Source organism: Gekko japonicus, unplaced genomic scaffold (genome assembly GCF_001447785.1).
Source record: "Gekko japonicus isolate JY-2015 unplaced genomic scaffold, Gekko_japonicus_V1.1 scaffold692, whole genome shotgun sequence".
Taxonomy (NCBI): domain Eukaryota; kingdom Metazoa; phylum Chordata; class Lepidosauria; order Squamata; family Gekkonidae; genus Gekko; species Gekko japonicus.
The window spans coordinates 606,120-628,216 of record NW_015169194.1 but is presented as its reverse complement, the minus strand read 5'-3'; the positions used below and the strand labels follow the sequence as shown (position 1 = coordinate 628,216).

The window sequence follows — 22,097 nt, the reverse complement described above, 5'->3', positions numbered from 1 at the left end:
AGGGGCCGGCGAAAAAGGCCCCCAACCCCCCCCCCCCGCATTTTCCGACACGTCTGACCGGGGCCACAATAAGTTTCAGTGCTTGAAAAGACTGGATCCTTTGCCTTCCTAGGCAAATGTAACCCAAGGACCAGGGGTTATGTCCGTATTTTGGATTTGCCCTTCCCTCCATTCCATTGGTACCCTCATTCCCATGTTATTCACTTGTTCAGTCAATTTTATCAACATATTGTCTGTTAACTTGTTTTCTCCTCTTCTCCCATACTAGGCAGACCAGTAGCTTGGCTGACTGAAGCAGTAGCAGAAAGGGGTACAGTACTTTCTGGCTCCCGATAGGCAGTCCTCTTAACTTCTAGTTTTCAGAATCCCACTAACCTGTGGTCCAAAAAAAGCACAGCAGGAGGATCCCAGATGTACTGTGCAAATTAATTGTGGTATTCTCCCCCCAATTTTTACAACAAAATAATGAGAGGCCAAGGCCCCCTGGGACCTGAAAGCCTTTTTTTGCCTTTCCTTTCACCAGCTAAACTGTACTGTAACAGCTACAGAAGAGCTCAGCTGGGGTGGGGAGCCCTTAGAGGGGAGACAAAGCCCAGAGTTTTGATCCATCCCATCTCCTCTGGTCCAAAGGAGGAAATCTGGGTGGCTGTGTGGGGACCCACAGCCACCCCATTGTTCAAATGAGGTTTATTTTTTATCCAGTTTACAGGGGGAAACCACAGGAAGAATAAGAGTGTTGTTCAGAGTGGGCATGAGATTGTGTAGATGCTCCCATTTGATCTGGTGGCTTCCTGCATTCCATGCAGGAGAAAATTCCTGTGTGGAAGTAGTCATGGTACTTCATGCCAAATGGGTTTTTTTTAAACAAAACCTAGGCTGCGATCACACACACTAAATAATCCACCTTCAATGCACTTTCCAACTAGATTTTGCCAGTTCACACAGTAAAATCCAGTTGGAAAGTATATTGAAAGTGTGTGATCACAGCCCTAGAGGCACCACTGGTTTTAATCCAAACGAAAAGGGGACACTGACACGAACACAGAATGCAGTACGAAGAGACGCTCAAACGAGCATTCCGCCCTCTCAGTCTGCTCACCTGTGTCCTTCTCTGACGGTTGGTGGAGAAATCCATGTGGGTGAGAGGGAAGGAAGGAGGCTTGTAATCACAGGTGCGTTGTAAAGTGCAAGCAGGTGTCGATGGGATTGCAAATCAACCTTTTTGCAAGGCCATCAGTCCAGAAACCTGCAATCAGCCCGTTAGACTTTCCTTATGGTTTTCCACACGGTTGCGGGTGGAAGAGGGGGGGTGCTGAAATGCTCGGTTAAGAGGCCCGTGTGCACCGAAGCGCCGTGTGGAGAGCGCCAGGCCGGCAGCAATCCGAGAGCGAGCCGCATCTCCCGCGCGGCCTTTCCCTTTCTCTGCCCCTCCCACTCCTTGCGGGGCCTTTCCCGAGTGCCGCGCAGAGGAGGAGCTAGGGAGGGGGAGAGGCCCCACTGGCCAATGGCGGCCGTCCTTTAGCTACACCCCCGAGCTGCTTGGCCAATGGCTGCGGAGTTGAGAGAAGGAGCTGCTGAAGCGGCCGGGCAGGGGGTGTCGGGGAGTTCCTGAGAGCCCGCGGGAGACGTTTCCTGCTGGGCGGGCGAAGGAGGGGCGCCCTTGACGATCACCGCTGTAAAGTGTCATTTCAGCTGTAAAGCGGCAAGCCACGGGAGCCCCGGCGAATCGAAGAAGTGCCAAGTGCGATGTTATCTCCGCTCCCCAAATCCGATTAGATAAAAGCAATAATGCAGTCTAAAATTCTGTTTTTATTATGTTCCATAACAACGCTGAATCATCCCGCCGATGTTTGTGATAAACACTCCGCGTCAGCAAATCAATAACTTCTCTGGGTTCTTGCACCACCCCCTACGTGGGGCCTCCTAGAGGGCTCCTTTCGGAAGGCGTCCTTCTGAACATCTGCGAACTCGCCTTCGTTTTAGAATTGTGTGTACCCACCCAAGCCGGTGGTAACGTTTAAAAGAGACAAACTAATCCGTAATAAAAATATTTTAGCTGGGCATTAGCTGCCCTCGCCTCGTCAATTGAAAAGACATGACCTAGCTTAATTTAATGTAGTATTTCTTATCGAATCCCACCAACCCCCTCCCCTATTGTGTTAGGGTTTTTTTAGACAGCTTCTTAAACGCGGATTGTTGTGCAACCCTTGGAGTGGGTGCAGTTGAACAGTTGGTTCTTAACTTGGTTGGCAGAATGCCCTCTGCCCTGGCATTTCTCCAGGAACTTTGCACACGTTAAAATAAGTGTTTCCTTTTAAAAAAAAAAACAACAGTTTAAATAGGGAAAGTATGATGGGAAAGCAGATTGTAAGAGTGTAAGAGTGTTCCCCGCATCCTTGTCACGGAAGTTTTGTGCAATACTCTCAATGCTGCAACTTCAGGCAGCGGTTACTTTTGATGCAGCTTTCTATTTTTTATAAACGGTGTTGCTGAATTTTGTTTTAAAAGTAGCTTTTCCAGGTATGTTTTTGACTTATGAGTTTCTAACTTTAATATGGATTTGAACAGGGTACCTCTACAAATTTAAATCTGTTTGGACTACTGCTCTCATCTAGAAGTGTCAAATTGAAAATGGGCTTCAATCAGAGCCACAACCAAAGGGAAACATGCAATTGTGTGTCTAATTGTAGCTGCAATCCTAAGAATGCTTACCTGGGAGTAAGTACTGGTGAATAACATGGGACTTACTTATGAGTAGACCTGCCTTAGATTGTTCCTTGAAAGGCGATATGGAGTGACAACAATGCTGACTTTAATTGCTATTGATCTCTGTGATGCATTTTTGGTTGATGCTTCTTTTATTGCTTTGCTGCTGGTTTGTTGTTACTGGTCTCTTTGTTTCTATTGATATGTTTGAATAGTAGTGACTAAGAATCAGAACTAGGTGCCAGTGTAGTGTAGTGGTTAAGAGTGTTGGACTGATATCTGAGGGACTTGGGTTTGACTTCCTACTTGTGCCATGGAAGCTTGCTGGGTGACCTTGGGCCAGTCAGGCACTCTCAGCATAACCTACCCCACAGGGCTGTTGTGAGGATAAGCTAGAGAAGAACAATGTAAGCTACTTTGTGTCGTCACTGGAGAGGAAGGCAGGGTACAAATGAATTAAATGAATGAATAACTAAACTGCTATGCTGAGAGAGAAATGTTTTAAATAAATTAGTGGAGCTATGGCTTTCAGGTCCATCATCTGGATTGTTGTCTTGGTTTAAAATATGCATAGCACGTTCAAAGCATGCCAAAAGGATTGCACGTGTAGATTTTTCCCATTATTTAATTGGGCTTCAGATGTGGTAATTTTGCATAGGATTGCACTATATAGATTATGATCTTAGGTCCCGTTCACACGGAGAAGTTGCTGCGCTAAAGACACAGATGATAGGCGGATTTTCAGTGTGCGATCCACTGCAACATCTGGAAAGCGTAGTACATCCGTGGCTAACCCGTGGCTTCTCGCCGAAGATGCGGAGTAAAAAACTACCACATACGAGGTACTAGTTTCCGGGAAACGTGGGGGAAGGGCGGGCGTCTGATCGCGTTTCCACTTGAATCCCGTGGCATCTGGCGCCCGTCCACGTCCCGTCGCACACCTGATGTTTGGGGTTTTTTTGGTAAGTCTCCACAAGATGCGCACAAACAATCATGTGCATGCGCAAACTTTGGTGTGAAAAAAATTTCCCGTTTGCCACGGAAGCGGCACCTAGCGATTGCCGGTGTGATTGCGCTGCGCCACTTCTTTGCCACGCTGCAGGATAGCCATGTGATCGGCACCTAATGGCCTAACCACGGGACCTCGATGGGACATGTGATTGGGCTGTCGCATGTTACTTTGCTCCGGGGCAAACAACCACGCTTCCCCCCCACATTTTCTGGCCCGTGTGACCGGGACCATCGTTCCCTTTTATAACCCTGTAAAGTAGGTTGCACTAACAACCAAAATGCAAGTGTGTAGTGGGTACCCGTAGCTCAAAGGAACTGAAATCTAATGAGTAGAAGTGTCATACAACTCTATAAAGAAATAATACTTGATAAGAGTGGGGAATTGGATAGATGGAAGTTTAAGAACTTATTGTTTCTTTGGCCCTGTTTTTTATGCTTGAAGATGCAGGACAAGGATGTATGCTTTTAATATTTGTTCTGCCTCTTACTGATGATGATAAAAAGAAAACCACGTTTTTATTGTTTCAGATATACGAGAAATCTTGTGGATAAAGGAAATGATAAGTTCAATTTGATGATCTTATGCTGGGGAGAAGGCCATGGCAGGTTTGTAACAAAATATATACATTTTAACAAGATAATATGGCAAATATGATGCATCTGTGCCAGTTTTAAAGTGCACAGATATGAAGGGTCCAAATATCTGCTTCACATAGTTTGCATACTTTCTTTTATAACTTAGTATAGATAAAGTTTGCTCTGAAGGTCAAACCTTACATCCGGAATGTCTTGTCAGTTTATACAAACTAAATAAAACTTGTTTAGTCCAGTATTTATTAAAAACCCAAATCTATTATAAACATGGTGAAATAGTTATTAAGTGATCTTTTATAGTATTGATGGCTTGATAATGATCAGCCAAAGCTTTATCAATGAATACTAGTGTCTAGAAGAGATTTTTGCGGCAATAATGGATGGTGAACAAGACAAGTGTACACTCTAGAGTGGGCCTGAGATCTCTGTGTGTGTGTGTATTGGGGAGGCAAAGACAGATTTGAATGGAAGAAATATAGCCTATATGCTAGACTATACTTTTGAGGACATTATAAAATGCAGGAAGACTAGAATGCAGTTTTTAAGTTACATTTCTGGTTTGGCTGTCAGCTGGCTCAGAAACCCAAAGCAAACACATTTAAAAGTGCCTTTCTGCTTTTCACGTGTGCATACCATCAGGGAAGGGCTGTCAAGTAATTCAAAGGGCATACATTAATTCAGCCTTTTAAGTTTTGGAAGGAGGCACCTTAAAGACTCCAGATGGATGCTCTTTGCTTTGTGGCTACTGTTGGTGCTTTATGAACTAGCACTGGGTGGCTGCCTGCTCCAGCATGCTCAGTATATATATTTGCAAATAAAAAATGCCACCTGTGTAGTTAAAGGCATCTGTTTAGCCCTTGGGTTTGTACCCAAAGCAGGACTGTTACAAGACAAACCCAAGGAAGACAACAACGGGGCAGGGGGAATGCTGGTCATCACCTACAGTTCACAACTGAAACCACCCAAACATATCATCAGTGACCTACAGCCTCTCCTGGCTAAGGATATCTTTCTTTGACAGACTTTGGGTGGCAGGCTGTTCCTCACGTAGACAACCCCTAAGTCAACACAGCTTCTTACAAACAACCATGGATCACCCAACAGATACACAAACACAGGAACCAAGGCTTGCAACAGACTCAGATGCCAACTTTGCCCCACATACACTCAGCTAGTAGTATTATAGAACCTAATAACATCAACTACACCATCTTGAGCTTTTCTTCTTGCATATTGTCCAATTTAATATATGCCATCATGTGCCAGCTATCAACATTGGACAAATGTGTCAGAAGCTACTTGAGAGAATCAGTGAACACACATCTACCATAAGACATTGCAACACTCAGAAAGTGTGTGAAGGTTTTGATCTTCTTGGACATATTGCTACAGATCTGAAAGTGACTCTTCTTCAGGAAAGGAAATCAAAGGGAATATACAATGCAAACATGCTGAATTAGAACTCATCAAGTGTTGTGTAGTGGGTTCGCCACATTGAATGATCAGGAAACAGCGTGATTGTTAGCACATTTACTAGTACACAACATAACAACGCAAATACCGGCCAGGCAGCCAACTATATACAGTCCCCGTGGAACACCCACAGGTCCTATTGGAGGGTTTAAACTTCCTGCCAAGGTTCCTATTGGTGACCACTTGAGGTTTCAGGATCCTAGTCCCTATTGTCTCTGAGAGCCAAGCTCTGGTATAAGTCGCTGGCGCCTAGTGGCGGTCAGCGGACATAACACCCCTCCCCCCGTAGTTCAAACCCAGCCTATGTAACTTAGTCCTTAAGATAAGTTGGGGTCCGGTGTTCTCGCGTGGAATGCCTCGGGGTCGGAACTGGGATGTCGGGAGGCCTGTCCTGCCCCTCGCCCAGAGTACTAGGGGGAGGAGGCAGTGGAGCTTCTTTTGGTGCCAACGCGGAGGCCAGCGTTCTGTCTTCTGGTGCGGCCGCAGCAATGGGGGCTGGCTCCAGCAAACTCCCGTTGGCAGTTCCTTGTTCCGGGATGTCTGGTAGCTCCACCTTGGGGTTCCCCGGGGCCAGAACCTCCGCTGGAGCCAGGAGCATGCGCCTACGCAGCTGGTTGACATGCTTCCACAGGACCTGTCAGCAGTCTGTCGAGACCTTGTAGGACACGGGGCCAGTGGGGTGGATGACTTGGCCAGTCCTCCATTCAGGGCCTTTACCATAGTTCCGGATGTAGACAGCGTCTTCCGGGAAGAATCCCCGTGGAGCCTCCCTCTGCTCGGACAGATTGCACGATTCTGGGGCCCTGTCTGGGAGCAGTCTGTCCAAGAGGATCAGTCTGTCCAAGAGGCCACTGGCCCATGAGGAGTTCCGCGGGGCAGCGGTCGCTGATCGGGTTCAGGGTGGTCCGTTGCCCCAGGAGGAAGCATGGCAGACATCCCTCATGGCAGCCGGCTGAGGGCTTCCTGGCGGTGTGCACCATCTGCTCCGCCTGGCTGTTTGTGGCGGGGTGAAACGGGGCAGACCTTATGTGCCAAATCAGGTTGCTGCGGAGGAACTCCTGGAATTTCTCCAAAGTGAATGCCGTCCTGTTGTCCAAGACGATGGTGTCCGGCAACCCATGGGTGGCGAAGATCTTGTGGAGCACCCGGATGGTGGCTTTGGAGGAAGTGGCGGAGACTGGGCTTATCTCCAACCATTTCGAATAAGAGTCCACCATTACTAAAAACAGCAGCCCGTGGAATGGCCCAGCGAAATTAACATGGAGCCTTAACCATGGCATCTGGGTGGATTCCCAGGCTTGGGTGGGTGTGCTCGGCGGATTGGGCCTGACAGCTTGGCATGTCTAGCAGCGCTTTACCCAGGCCTCTACCTGGCCACCACACGTAGCTCTGGGCCAGGGCCTTCATCTGGACAATGCTGGGATGGGCCTCATGTAGAGCTTGCAGGACTCTGTGACGTAGTGCGCTGGGGACAACTACCTTGTCTCCCCACAATAAACAGCCCTTGTACGTGGACAATTCATCTCTGCAAGTGGCAAAGGCTGTGATCTCAGGTTCTTCTGCTGCCAAAGGCCACCACCCAGCCCGGAACCTGGGAAAGGACAGGGTCTCTGGCTGAGCGGCGGCCAGCATCTGCTGCCTGGAGGAGGGAATTGGGAAGGTCCTCTACCTGCAGAACATGGTGGGCTGGAGCCGGGTCATCCTCCACGGATCGCAGGGGCAGGCGGCTCAGAGCGTCAGCGTGGCCAATAGCCTTGCCTGGGTGATGCTGCAGGGAGTAAGAGTAGCCGGACAGGAAAATGGACCACCTCAGGACCTGCGGGGAAAGGACCTGTGGCGTCTGACGATCAGAGGCAGAAAGTCAAAGGAGGAGGCGGTGGTTTGTGACTATGATAAAGGGTCGGCCATGCACAAAGTCATGAAATTTCTTTACTCCGGCCACAATCGCCAGGCCCTCCCTCTCTATCTGGGCATAGTTCTGCTCCGCCGCTGACAGTGTCCGGGAGTAGTAGGTGATGGGCCTACTGTGGGAGACGGTGGGCCAACACCGCACCAATACTGTAGGGGGATGCGTCGCAGGCCAGAACCACAGGCAGCGACTCATCAAAATGCGCCAGAACTTTATTTGAAATCAACAGCGGTTTTACTCCCTTGAATGCGGTGGCCTGGGAGGGCCCCACAACCAGGGGGCTTGCTTGTCCAGGAGGCAATGCAGGGGCTCCGCTACCGCCGCCTTGTGGGGGAGGAAGGCATGGTAGAAGTTCAATAAGCCCAGGAACGTCTGGAGTTCCGCCTTGGATCTGGGTGGGGGTGCCTCAACGATGGCTTTTATTTTGTCCCTAGCCGGGCGGAGGCTGTCCATGTTGACCATGAAGCCCAGAAAGTCTACAGATGGAACCCATAGTAGGCAGTTTTCCCGCTTCACTTTCAAGTCTGCCTCGTGGAAACAGCAGAGGACGGTGCGCATTCTGGTGGTGAACTCAGCAGGCATTGCCACGGCAATCAGCACATCATTGAAAAATGGCGTGATGCCCGGGATCCCTTTCAAGAGAGAGTCCATTAGTTGTTGGAAGATGCCTGGGGGCCATGCTCACCCTATACTGCAGTCTTTTAACCTTGAAAGCCCCTCGGTGTGTGACGATAGTCTGCGCAGTGGTGGTAGCCTCGTCAACCGGGAGCTGTTGGTATTCCTGGGCTAGGTCCAGTTTACCAAAAATCTTGGCCCCTGCCAGGGAGGCAAGCACGTAGCTAACGACTGGGACCGGGTATGCGTGGTCTTGTAGTGCCCTGTTCAGCGTGCACTTGTAATCTGTGCAGATGAAGACATCCCCGTTCGGTTTGACCGGGGTGACTATTGGGGTCTCCCACGCTGCGTGGGATACTGGTTCCAGGACTCCCTGCCCCATGAGACGGTCCAGTTTCGCATCTATTTTGGGGCACAGCGTGAAGGAAACCATCCTGGAGCGCAATGTGGATGGGGGCCACATTGGGGTCGAGTTGCAGCGATACCGGGGGGGGGCGTGTAGCAACCCAGGGTACCGTTGAAAACGGATGGGAACTCGTCACAGATCTCCTGGAAGTCCTGTGAGGTGCAGAGCTGTACCCCCTCTATCGAAATTCCCAAATGGGCAAACCACGCGTGGCTGAGAAGACTGACCAGGTCACCCTCGACCACAACTAAGTCCAAGTGGCCATCAAACCCCTTGCCCTGGACCCAGAAACTCCCCACACACTTTATCGGAACGCGGTTCCTCTGAAAGTTTGTCAGGGTAAGGGTAGATGGGTGCAGGCGGGCCCCCCCCAAGGGCAGCTGGAATCGAGCTCCATAGTGCAGGGGGACCCCTCTATTTGGATCCGGGCCTGGATCTTCGGGGCAGTGGACTGGCTCAGAAGCCGCAGTACCTGTTAGGCAGTGTCGGCTGCGAGGAGGTAGAGCTCTTCCCTGGACCCATGATCCTTGTAGTGAGTGTCCGCTTTACGGCAGGGCTGTGGCGGTGCCTGCTGGGTTCGGGACCCCTGAGAATGGCAGGCACGTGCGATGTGCCCCGAGCAGCCACACCCATGGCATTTAGCATCCTGGAACCGATAGGTCTTCCGGTCGTGCTTGTCCCTGCAGCTTGCGCACTCAGGAGCAAGAGAGAAGCGTGGTGTGGACCCTTGTTCCCAGTGCCTGGTGGACTGTTGGGTGCGGTGGACCTCCTCTCGGTCAGGATCGATGTGGTCGTCCTGCATCTGGTGCGTGGCGGTCGGGGAATGGTTCCTCTCCCAGGCCGTGGCGGTGGACAGGGCGGATGCAAGAGTGCGCTTCTCATCCTTGAGGATGCGGCATCGGAGCTTATCATTGTTCAGCCCGCAGACTAGTCGATCATGGAGGGCCATGTCGAGGTGGGCCCCAAAAGGGGCAAGCCGGCAGAGCTCAGCCAAGTATACTGATACCGACTCCCGTGGTTGTTGTTGTCGGGAGTAGAAGGCCACGTGGTGTGCGATCTCCAATGGCTTGGGGATGAAATGGTCCTGGAGCTTCTTGATAATGTCCTCTAACAAGGCCTTGGCCTGCGTGGTTGGGGATAGCAAGTTGCATGCCAGCTCCACAGTGGCTGGACCACAGGAGCTGATGAGGAGTCCCTTCTTACATTTGTCAGAGGTGACTTCATAAATGATTAGGATGGACTTGAGTCCCTGAACCCAGGCATCCCAGTGATGCGGACAGGCCAGGTCGAACGGAGGGACAAGTACCGCTCTTGGAGTGACTGCCATCGTGCTGCGTGGAGGTGGAGGAGGAGGTGAAGCAGGAGGAGAAGAAGGCACGGAGGTCGCTTGGTCTTCTTCCGGGTTCATTGGCTGGAACCGCAATCGTCCTCAGGTATCGGTCTTCCTCTGGTGCCTCCACGGCCCGGCCAGCTCAGTGGGATCCCATCCTCGTTGCCATGGTTGTGTAGTGGGTTCACCGCATTGAATGATCAGGAAACAGCGTGATTGTCAGCACATGTTTACTAGTACACAACATAAAAACGCAAATACCCGCCAGGCGGCCAACTATATACAGTCCCCGTGGAACACCCACAGGTCCTATTGGAAGGTTTAAACTTCCTGCCAAGGTTCCTATTGGTGACCACTTGAAATTTCAGGATCCTAGTCCCTATTGTCTCTGAGAGCCAAGCTCTGGTATAAGTCGCTGGCACCTAGTGGCGGTCAGCAGACATAACATCAAGAAATTAAACACTTCGTGCGATTTCGCACTAGAGCTGCCTCGTGGTTGCGCCACCGTTCGCCCCGACACAAATATGTCAATTTCACACCCAAAGCTGCATTTTGACTCGCGGCTTTGCCCAATTTCCCCCGCAGGTTCGTGATCCTGGTTTTTTAGGAGTCCGAAACATTGGGTGAAGCCGTGGGTCGAATCGGGCGAAGCCGCAGGTCAAATGCAGCCCCGCAGTCTCGAGTGTGAAACTGACAAATAGTGTCAGGGCAAACGGCGGCGCAACCGCGAGGCAGCTCTAGTGCGAAATCGCCCTTTGTGTCATCCTGGCTTAAACCAGACTTGTGTTTTCTCAATCGGTATGATTTCTCATAACCCAAAGCACTCACTTTTTAAAACTTTTAATACTGTTCTTAACCTGTTTTATCAAACCATAATCCTTTACTTTCAGAACACTTATTCCTCAGTTAGTTTGTTGTTTACCTTACTTCATTACACTTTTGTTTATCTTTGCTGCAGAAGAGAGAGGCTAAGAACCTCTGACCTCTCATCATCCATTTTCATGTCTCTAACACAGAGAACCACAGCTGATCTATGATGCCAGGCTTCTCTTTGCACAACTCTTCCTTACTGCCTCCCTTTTTTAATTTTCTGCATAAAAATGACAGAAATGGTGGCCACATTACATTATGCTTGTTTGTTACTCAAAGCTTCTGTTACCAAATGTGACAACCTGTGTGTGTTGTTCTTATTGACAGAGGGGTGGGAGTGAGGTGCAAATAATCACTGAAAGGAAGTTTGTGGGGTACCTTAGAAGCATAGGTGGGGTGGCCATTTCTTAGCTTTATATCCCAAGTCTTCAGGCTACCAATCAAAATGTCCTGTGTATTTCTTTTAGTGGTGGAAAGCACCTTCAAGTCACAGTTGGCTTGGTGACCTGGTAGGGTTTTCAAACCAAGAGATGAACAGAGGTGATATGCCATTGCGTGCCTCTGTATAGCAACCCTCAATTTCCTTGGTGGTCTCTCATCCAACTACTAATCAAGGCTGATCCTGCTTAGCTTCTGGGATCTGACAAGATCAGGCTAGCCTGGGCCATCCAGGGCAGGGCATATTTCGTTAAAGCTGCGACTTTATAGAGCTAGATAGGTTTTGGGGAGTGCGATCAGGCTAGCCTGGGCCATCCAGGGCAGCTGCGAATTTATAGAACTAGATAGTTTTTGGGGAGTGCTCTGTATAGGGTCGCCAGCCTCCAGGTGGGGCCTGGGGATCTTCCGCTTTTACAACTGATCTCCAGCTGAGAGAGATCAGCTCCCCTGGATAAAATGGCTGCTCTGAAGGGTGGACTCTATGGCATTGTACCATGCTGAGACCCCTCCCCTCCCCAAACCCCGCCCTCTCCTGGATCCACCCCCAAAGTCTCCAGGTATTTTCCAACCCAGACCTGGCAACCCTAGCTCTGTATGAAGACCTACTCAAGGGCCAGATCTTGATATCCTGGATGCAAAATCTATGCGGCATCTGTTATTGTAGAATGAAATTGTTAGCAGCCATGTGAGTCCCAAAGTAAAAAAAAATTTTTGATTGTTCCATCTAGCCTGTTGAAGAGTTCTAGTGAACTTGAAAGCTCACACACTCAGGGCTATTTTTGGACTGGAACGCACCGGAACGGTGTTCCAGCTGCCTTCCGAGCCAGCCCCTCCCTTGCCAAAAGCCCTGCTCCCATGGAGAGACCAGGCTACGCTCTGTTCAGCAGCGGTGCAAGGAGCGGACTGGTGGCAATGGCAATGGGCGGCCTAGCAGCTGGGAGCCCCCTGGCACGCTGCCTCCTCCTCCTCCACTCCCCCTGCCGAAGCCACAGGGACATCACGAGGGGGACACAGATGGCGGCGGTGGCGGAGGACGGCGGCGAATCTGGCTATGGTGAGCGAGTGAACGCGGGAACGCAGGTGGTTTGGTGGCAGCTGGTCTTGGTGCCAGCGAGGCTGTTTCTGTTTGCAGAGTGGCAGACTGATAGAACAAAGCGCTTGAGCGTATCAAAATATTTTATAACATACAAGAATATTAAAGCAGATGTTGTTGTTGTTGTTCAGTCGCACAGTCAAGTCCGACTCTTCGCGACCCCATGGACCAGTTCACACCAGGCCTTCCTGTCTTCCGCCGTCCTCTGAAGTTGGCTCAATTTCATGTTCGTTGCATCTATGACACTGTCTAACCATCTCATCCTTTCCCGTCCCCGTCTTCTTTGACCTTCAATCTTTCCCAGCATCAGGGTCTTCTCCAGTGAGTGCTCCCTTCTCATTTGGTGGCCAAAGTATTTGAGCTTCAGTTTCATTATCTGGCCTTCCAGGGAACAGTCAGGGTTGATTTCTTTTAGGATTGACTGATTTGATCTTCTTGCAGTCCAAGGGACTCTCAAGAGTCTCCTCCAGCACCATAGTTCAAAAGAATCTATTCTTCGGCACTCGGCCTTCCTTATAGTCCAACTCTCACAGCCATACATGACTACTGGGAATACCATTGCTTGGACCATGCGTATTTTTGTTGGCAGGGTGATGTCTCTACTTTTTATCATGCTGTTTAGGTTCGCCATCACTTTCCTCCCAAGGAGCAGGCGTCTTTTAATTTCATGGCTGCTGTCACAGTCTGCGGTGATCTGGGATCCCAGGAACGTGAAGTCTGTCACTACTTCCATGACTTCCCCTTCTATTTGCCAAGGAGTGATGGGGCCGGATGCCATGATCTTAGTTTTTTTTTATGTTGAGCTTCAAGTCCACTTTTGCGCTCTCCTCTTTTACCTTGAGCAAGAGGCTCTTTAGGTCCTCTAAAAGCAGATACTAATATACAAAAGAATGGTAAGTTTCAGGTGAAGCTGAACTTCTATCAAAATACAAGCGAATCTGACGAAAACCTCCAGAATGTCTCTTCATTTCGCCTCTTCATCAGAAAAATTCCTACACCTATATACAACAATACATATATCAACACATTCAATTTACACAAGAAAAAGATCCATAAAAACATTTCCAATAAAATGTTTTCATACCATATCTATGCTTTTCTAGTTTCATTCATACCACAGTTTGACATATCATATACAAATCTTCTGGTTTTTCTACCATAAATCTGAGGGAATATACAAACATGATCAAATTCAAATGCTCCATAACAAAGCTGTCCTACATAAAAACCTATTTTTATATTACCATACTCACACATTCTTAAACTAAACGTTTCACTGGGCGTGACTTAGTTCATGATGCAAAATGCTTTGCCAAACCATTCCAGTATACCCACTATTATACTCGAAGTCACGACATAATGTTTGCATGGGTTTGATCCTGTCACAAACTTACAATATTTAAAGGAACCTTAACAGAATTACATCCTCCCATGCTATACAACACATTACTTGTCCAGTCATACATAAGCCATTTAACAAATACAATTGTAATACAAAGAATACAAAAGCATACAGACTATAAATACCAAATTGCTGAATATTCACAAGCCTATATTGTACACCTGAGACCATATTAGTAGAATTACATCCTCCCATGCTATACAACACATTACTTGTCAAGTCATACATAAGCCATTTAAAAATACAATTGTAATAAAAAGAATACAAATGCATACAGACTGTAAATACCAAATTGCTGAATATTCACAAGCCTGCATTGTACACCTGGGACCATATTAGTAAGGTTTTGTTAAGGTTCCGCAGACTGTGACAGCAGCCATGAAATTAAAAGGTTTGCAGAGCGGGCAGCGCCTGTTTCCCACCTTCCCTCGCCTCTTTCCTTCTCTCTTTTTCTCGCTCTCTTTCTTTCCTTCTCTCTCTCTTTTTCCTTTGTACATCACAAGGGAAGGGGCCGTACGCACGGAGTGGTGGCGGGGGGAGGGGGCATTGGTGGTGACCTTGGCAGTGTCGCGTCAGGCCTGGATGTCTCGGGGCAGCTGGTGGCCTCCATTGCTGCTGCTGCTGGAGAGAGAGAAGGAAAGAGAGCGAACTGCGGCAGAAGGGGATGGCGCCGACGGGGGTCGGGCCTGGGCGCTCCTGGCAGTGGCGGGCTTGGCTGTGGCAGCCTCGCTCTTGCTGCTAGTCCTGCTGGACCTCTCTGGGGCAGCACTGTCCATGGCAGCGGCAGGGGGAGGGGCCTGCGTGGTGACGACGTTGGGAGCTTCTAAAGGCAGGAAGCTGTCATTGCCTGCGCGGCCCGCCCTCACCTCCGCCTCTCCTGCCTCCTGTTACAAGGCCGGCACCTTGGCTAATGGGGGGCTTGCTATGAGCTACAACCCAACTGAATGAAGGTGGATCTACGGGTAAGGTGGGAGGCACTTTGCATGCTTGGGCAGAGAGGGTATAAAGTCTAGAAAGATTGAGAGGCTAAGTGAATTGGATTCGCTTCTGGAAGTTCTATGGGTTGAAATAGGGGGGCCAAAAGGAAACTTAACACTGGGAGTTTGTTATCGCCCACCAGATCAAAAGATAGAGGAGGATTATAAAATGATGAATGAATTAAAGATAGCAGCTAGACAAAAACACTGTGTCGTAATAGGTGATTTTAACTACCCACACATTGATTGGGTCAATATGTGTTCTAGCCGGGAGAAAGAGATTGAGTTTCTAGACACTCTAAATGACTGTGCTATGGAGCAGATGGTCATGGAACCTACCAGGGGAGAGGCGATCCTTGATTTGGTCCTAAGTAACACTCAAGACCTGGTGAGAGATGTAAAAGTGATTGCACCGCTTGGAAACAGTGATCATAATGTTGTTGAGTTCATCATTTGTACAAATAGAGAATTGGCCAAAAAGACTCACACAACCATTTTTAACTTTAAAAGGGGTAATTTCTCTGATATGAGGGGACACGTGGGGAGGAAACTGAAAGGAAAAGTAGAAAGGGTCAAAACAATTGGGGAAGCTTGGGATCTATTTAAAACTACGATCCTAGAAGCTCAAAAAATATATATTCCGCAGGTTAGGAAAGGCACAAACAGGTATAGGAAAAAGCCTGCATGGTTAACAAACAGAGTAATGGAGGCTGTAAAAAGTAAAAAGAATTCCTTTAAGCAGTGGAAAGCTAGTCACAGTGAGGCTGATAAAACGGAACACAGGCTATGGCAAATAAAATGCAAGTCTGAGGTCAGGCAGGCAAAAAGGGAATATGAGGAGCATATAGCAAAAAACGTAAAAACCAACAATAAAACTTTCTTCAAATACATTAGAAACAGGAAACCAGCCAGGGAGGCAGTGGGGCCCTTGGACGACCAAGGGGTAAAAGGAGTATTGAAGGATGATAGGGAAATGGCTGAGAAGCTAAATGCATTTTTTGCCTCCGTCTTCACTGTGGAAGATGAGAAGTGCTTGCCCACTCCAGAACCACTGATTTCAGGAGGGGTGTTGGAAGACCTGAGTCAGATTGAGGTGACGAGAGAGGAGGTCCTAAAACTGATAGACAACTTAAAAACTGAAAAATCACCAGGCCCAGATGGCATACATCCGAGAGTTCTGAAAGAACTCAAATGTGAACTTGTAGATCTCCTGACAAAGATATGTAATCTTTCCTTAAAATCTGCCTCCATTCCTGAGGATTGGAAGGTAGCTAATGTCACTCCCATCTTTAAAAAGGGTTCCAGAGGAGATCCGGGAAATTACAGGCCAGTCAGTCTGACGTCGATACCGGGTAAATTGGTGGAAACCATTATTAAGGAAAGAATTAGTAGGCACATAGATGAACAAAACCTATTGAGGCAGACTCAGCACGGTTTCTGTAAGGGAAGATCTTGTCTCACTAACCTGTTAGTGTTCTTTGAGGGGGTGAACAAACATGTGGACAAGGGGGATCCAATAGATATTATTTACCTTGACTTCCAGAAAGCTTTTGATAAAGTTCCTCATCAAAGGCTCCTAAGTAAGCTCAAAAATCATGGGATAGAAGGACAAGTCCTTTTATGGATCAAAAACTGGCTAGTTCATAGAAAACAGAGAGTGAGTGTAGGTGGGCAATTTTCTCAGTGGAGGGTGGTAAGCAGTGGGGTACCGCAGGGATCAGTACTTGGTCCACTGCTTTTTAACTTGTTCATTAATGATTTGGAGATGGGAGTAAGCAGTGAAGTGGCTAAATTTGCGGATGATACAAAGTTGTTCAGGGTGGTGAAAACCAGTGAGGATTGTGAGGCACTCCAAGGGGATCTGTCAAGGATGGGCGAGTGGGCGTCAACATGGCAAATGGGGTTCAATGTGGCCAAGTGCAAGGTGATGCACATTGGAGCCACTTGCTTCTAAAGGTTTTGAGTTACAGTTTGGTGTAGTGGTTAGGAGCATGGACTCTAATCTGGGAGAACCGGGTTTGTTTCCCCATTCCTCTACTTGCAGCTGCTGGTGTGACCTTTGGTCAATCACAAGTTCTTTCAGAGCTGTTCTCAAGAGCAGTCCTTGAAAGAGCTGTCTCAGCCCCACCTACCTCACAGGTGGCCCTTTTAAGACCAAGTTTTATAGCTAAAGTGTGTCCCAGTGTTTTTGGTACGCATAAGTGCCTTCTCATCCCCCCCTTAATAAAGTAGGCGGATTGTGGCCTGGTTTGGGGTCAGGTCTATTACTGTATAATTTCATTTCTGCCCTCTGTAAAATAGACAAGTATTAGAAATTTTGAAGTGTGAGAGAACACAATTCCTATTCATCAGAAAAGGTTTCCCTGGTGACCTGCTGCTTTGTGTTTTCTTACAGTGATAGTAGTTTCCCCCCGCCCCCATTGCTCTGAAGGCTTTGTGTATGGTATTGAATTAAGGAACATTGTGCCATTTCTGCCTCCAGTGTACTCTCTGTGCAGAGATAGAGTGTTCCTTGTCTCCTCCATTTTTTTAATGAAATCTGAGAGCACCAGTATCTATTCTGAATATCCTTGGCAAATCTGCAGATACTGTTTCTGTTCTTCTGTTTTCAATGCATTGCAATTGCTTCTTGGCTGCTGCAGGGGTCAGATTGAATCACTAATGTTGCCCTTTGGGAAGAAATATATTCATAACCAGGGTTCCCTCTAAGCTGAGTTAGTGTGAGCCAGCTCACAGTTTTTTAACCTCTGGCTCACACATTTTTGTCTTAGCTCAGGAAGGATGGCTTCACAGCAAGCTAATCTATGCAGCAGCCAAATCACTTGCTCACAACTTTGATGCCGGTAGCTCACAAAGTAGAATTTTTGCTCACAGGACTCCACAGCTTAGAGGGAACATTGATAACTGGCTATAGTTGAAGTCCAGCTATAAACAGTCACTGCCATCTTTCAGAGTGTTGTACTTTTATCCCACCCACATTCAAAGAGCTCAGGGTTTTCCCTTTTCCCCCCAGTCCTCACAACAACTTTGTGAGACAAGTAAGGCTGACAAAGCATTTGAACGGATCTCCCCAGTCCTATACTTGACACACACTAACCACAGCAACCTCACAGGCTCATGTTGGTTTACTGCTTAAGTGCTGGGATGATAGTATGGAAGAGAAATGTCTTCTTTTTCTGTCAGTTCTCTCAGTTGATGAGGAGCTGGCTGGTTCATTTCTTTTGGGATAATCAAACACTAGATACTTGGAGGCAAGATGGGACCTGGGAAACTGTTTCTCTGCTGCAAAGCTGAGGACAAGCAGCTGGTGAAACGCTTAACCTTTCCTTACCCACCACTTACCCCTGACATTCACTTTGCCCCATTATCTTTTTTTCTCCCTGCTGAAAAAAACATTAAATAGAGAAAGGATGGAAGAATTTGCAGGAGGGAGGCAGCAGATGGAGAAGATTCAAACAAATCCATTTGCGGCTTTGCCCTGTGTATGATGCACGCTTGTTACTGCTTTGTAGTGAGGTAGAAGCCCAGATAGACTGTTTCACCCACACAGACAGTGATGGAGGAATGAAAAATAATGAGGGAGGAGAAAGAGTTTGGCCTTCAGCCTCCTGCTCTTGGAATGACAGGCGGAGAGAGCTGTGCCTCAGTAAGCCATCTTGCAGGATGTGTTGGTAGGCGGGGCTGCATTATGACTTTAAGTGGGTCCTAGGCACTTTTGCCTTTGTGGGCCCCTCCCACCATAATTATAGCAATATTTAAAATAGTTTTTGATATAACTTTAAATACTTCAACATTTTTTTCTGTTTTAGGCAAAATGTAATAGATTTTCATGGGCCCTAAAATTTTATTATTTTCTGGGTTTTTTTAAAAAAACAAACAAACATTTCTTCAACCCTAAAAGTTCTTTTTTTCTTCTGATTTTAAAAAAAATTAAAAAATTTTGTGGGCCACTAAAAGTATCATGGGCCCTGGGCACTGTGCCTATTGTATCTAATGGGTAAGTCAGCCCTGTTGGTGGGGCAAAGAGAGTGTATGCTTTGGGGGGCAGAGAGCTCTGTGGGAATGATTTTGGCAGCGCGTTCATGACTGTGATCTAATCCTTAGACCCATTTTTTCAGTCTAGTCTCTGATACAGATTATGAGCTGCCAGGGGGCAGGGAGACTGGGCCTTTTTATAACAGTTCTTTTATATGCCCAGTCTTGGTTTTAAAATCGTAATTGTTTGTGATGCCTGAACTCAGCATGGAATTCATACATTCTACAAGTATTTTCTGTGCAACATGAATGGAGTTAAGGGAAGAAGTGGTTTGCAGCGATTGTATCTAAGAAGCTTTGCTCTGGTTGTATTTTGTGATTAGCCATTACAATTTAAATATAGTTGCAGTGTTACGCCAACTGCTTTATTTACAGCAGAGGCTAACTACATTTAACGTGAGTCCTGGCCAGCTATACCAAGGTCGTGTCTGAACCCAGAGTTCCAGTAATGGAGACCACACGGGTGTTTTTCCAAAACAAATAACCTTTTTACTGAAAGATATCAAAGTCACACATACAAAATAATCAGTCTCCCAATAGCATACGTTCAAGTTCCTTTAGAGTTACAGAAATAGAAAATAGTTCAGTTACTTAGGAGGTAGGTAGGTAAATCGGTTTATACTCGCCTGTTCCATTGTCTGTTGCAATGGGAATGGGATAAAAAGTGATACCTAGGGGTTTAAGCTAAATCACACTCGCTAGAGCCAGCTAAGCAAGCATGGGCCTCTTTGGCTGCAGTTCCAAGAGATCTTAAAGTAGACAAAGGGGTTGTTGGATAGAAAGGCTGGACCTTAGGGGTAGTGAAGAAGATAGAGGTCGTGGAGAAGGAAGATGGCTAGCAAAGACCTAGGGTTTGGGTCTTTACTTTTATAGTTGAATCTCCAGGTGGGTGGCACCTTGCCAAACTGTAATCCCACCTACTTACAAGTCCATCCCATAGCTTCCCTCATTGGTGCTTGTAGAGAGGGGCAGGTATTCTATACGTTGGGCCAATATTTGAAATACTACACTCTATCTCATGGAATACCATCTGGCTAGGTGTGAAGTCTTCCTGTATCCTCTTTGAAGTACAGATGAATCTTGGCTTTCCCAGGCCTACAAGGTACCATCAACAGGAAATGGCAATTCAGATGCATATCAGGTCCGTGTTCTGCATGACAACCAGTCTCTTCAGTAATGGAAATTCTCCTTCTTGGTTGTTGTTCTGCTCACAATGGCTAACATGTGCTTCTCCTTCCCATAATGCCTTGAGCTGAATGTGTGCAAGCTACATTAACATAAAATGCAGGCAAGTGTTCCCTATGTGAAGGCTCTCACAGTAGGTGATGCAAACAGCTTCCTTTAGGCTCATGGTATACAGATATGTGTGCACAGTCCATGTGTTGCATGTGTAGCAGATATAAAACCATCAATTAGTCCATTTCTCAACAGCAGTGAAAAATGTGGAAGGTTCTAACTTTACGGTGTCTGACAGATGAGCTGAGCTGCAATGTTAGGTTATTGCTTCACAACCTTCCCTTAGGCAACTCAGTGTAATTTGGGACTGTCACAAGCACCTTGTAAAAACTGTTGAATGCATTAGACGTGATGAATCGCAAACGATGCAGGCCTGGAAAATCATTAAGTATTTTGAAAATGTAAACTGTTGTCTATTCCTTTCTTTTCTGAACAGCCTTCACATGGATTCTAGTTTGTGACTAATGCTGGCAGTCCCTTAAATATAAAGAGCACAGCTTGTTTTCATTTGCCACACAAGCAGGAACTTGGGTAGAGAGTGACAACGTGGCGTTTCTTTCCTATTTCAAAATAATCTTAGCATAAAGAAGGAACGATGTTGTATATATGTACAAGCACACTTCAAATCTTAATCTTTATTATTGTAGTTGTTTGCCACTGCAAATTCATCTTTCTTTCTGACATGTCCACTTTAAAAGAAAGATTTTCCTGTAGATCTGCAGATTTTTCACTTTGAAGTAAGTCCCATCCATGTTGCATAGGCAACTAGCAATTATGCTATTGTTGAGGCTGTATGTGTGGCTGAAGAAAGGAGATAATGGCATTAAGTTGTGGATTTTGCTTTCTTATGAGAACTGGGAGTATAGTTAGAAGGTATGTGATACTGTAGCCTTGCTGAAACTAGACATGTCTGCATCTGGCCAATGCATGGTTGGGAGATCTCCTGAGAGCTGAAATATGTCTCCTTGAGTTCTTTGGCAGAAGAAACATGATCTCTAAATGTAATTATTTTTAAAAATTCAGTAAGAGCTGGTGTATCCGTGCATATTTGTAGGTGTTACTTGCAATAAGCTTTTGTATATAACTAGTCACTTTATGGCATGGCATGTTTGAAGTAGATGTGGCATAAAGGCATCCTTCTCGCTGACTAGAAAAGAAAATTTCCAAAAATGTTGAAGCAATGGGGGAGGGCTGCTTTAACAACATAAAATTCAAGATTTGTTATTTAGCATATAAAATTGTGTTACTTGATATACTCACGTAATTTTAAAGTATAAAACAAAATTATACATATGCCCAATGAGTGAGAGAGAGTGCAAACTGCTGCACCTTATGAGAGTTTAGCCCACATACTGTAGTTTTTGCCAATTGAAAGGTTGAAAGTAGAAAACATGAATTTGGTACTAAAACAAGTGTATTAATAGACAGAAACAACCACAATAGGACTAGCAGCATATTTGGGTATCAGGTTAAGCCTTATAATACTGGAAACAGTGAGGTCTTCATCAGAGATCATCACCCTTATAACATACCAAACGTAGACAAAATTAGTAACATTCAGACAAATGTATTCTTGAAAATATTGTGTACTTCTACAGTATACACATCAGTTACCATTCTATAATGCTGTAGATGGCTTCACATAAAAATCTTCTCACTACACATTTTAAGTGAGTAAATACTTGGCTGGGATTTGAACACATGAAACTGCCTTATACTGATTCACACCATGGCTTTCCAGGGGCTCAGGTAGAGGTCTATTTACATACCCTGTGGGCTCTTAAGTGGAGATTCCAGGGACTGAACCTGGGGACCTACTGCATGCAAAACAGCTTCTCTACCTCTGAAGCCATCTCCTCTTGCAAGTATATTTTCCTGCAGTACATTTCCATTAATGGAAGGGAGAGCAAATTTTTGCCATTTCCTCTGTCCTCCTTGAGCTGTTTCTGGAGTTCTCCCATTTGCCTCAAGAGCAGCATTTTGGGGAGCATTTCAGGTTTCA

The 22,097-nt window shown here is 46.8% G+C and overlaps 1 protein-coding gene across 1 annotated transcript in view; it reads left to right on the top strand.

Moving 5' to 3' along the window:
• Positions 1 to 22,097, top strand: part of CDO1 (cysteine dioxygenase type 1) — a 37,295-nt gene that overhangs the window by 2,186 nt on the left and 13,012 nt on the right. Inside the window, exon 2 of the mRNA XM_015416298.1 lies at positions 4,246 to 4,323. Within this exon, the coding sequence (XP_015271784.1) occupies positions 4,246 to 4,323 (78 nt within the window). The remainder of the gene's footprint in view (positions 1 to 4,245; positions 4,324 to 22,097) is intronic.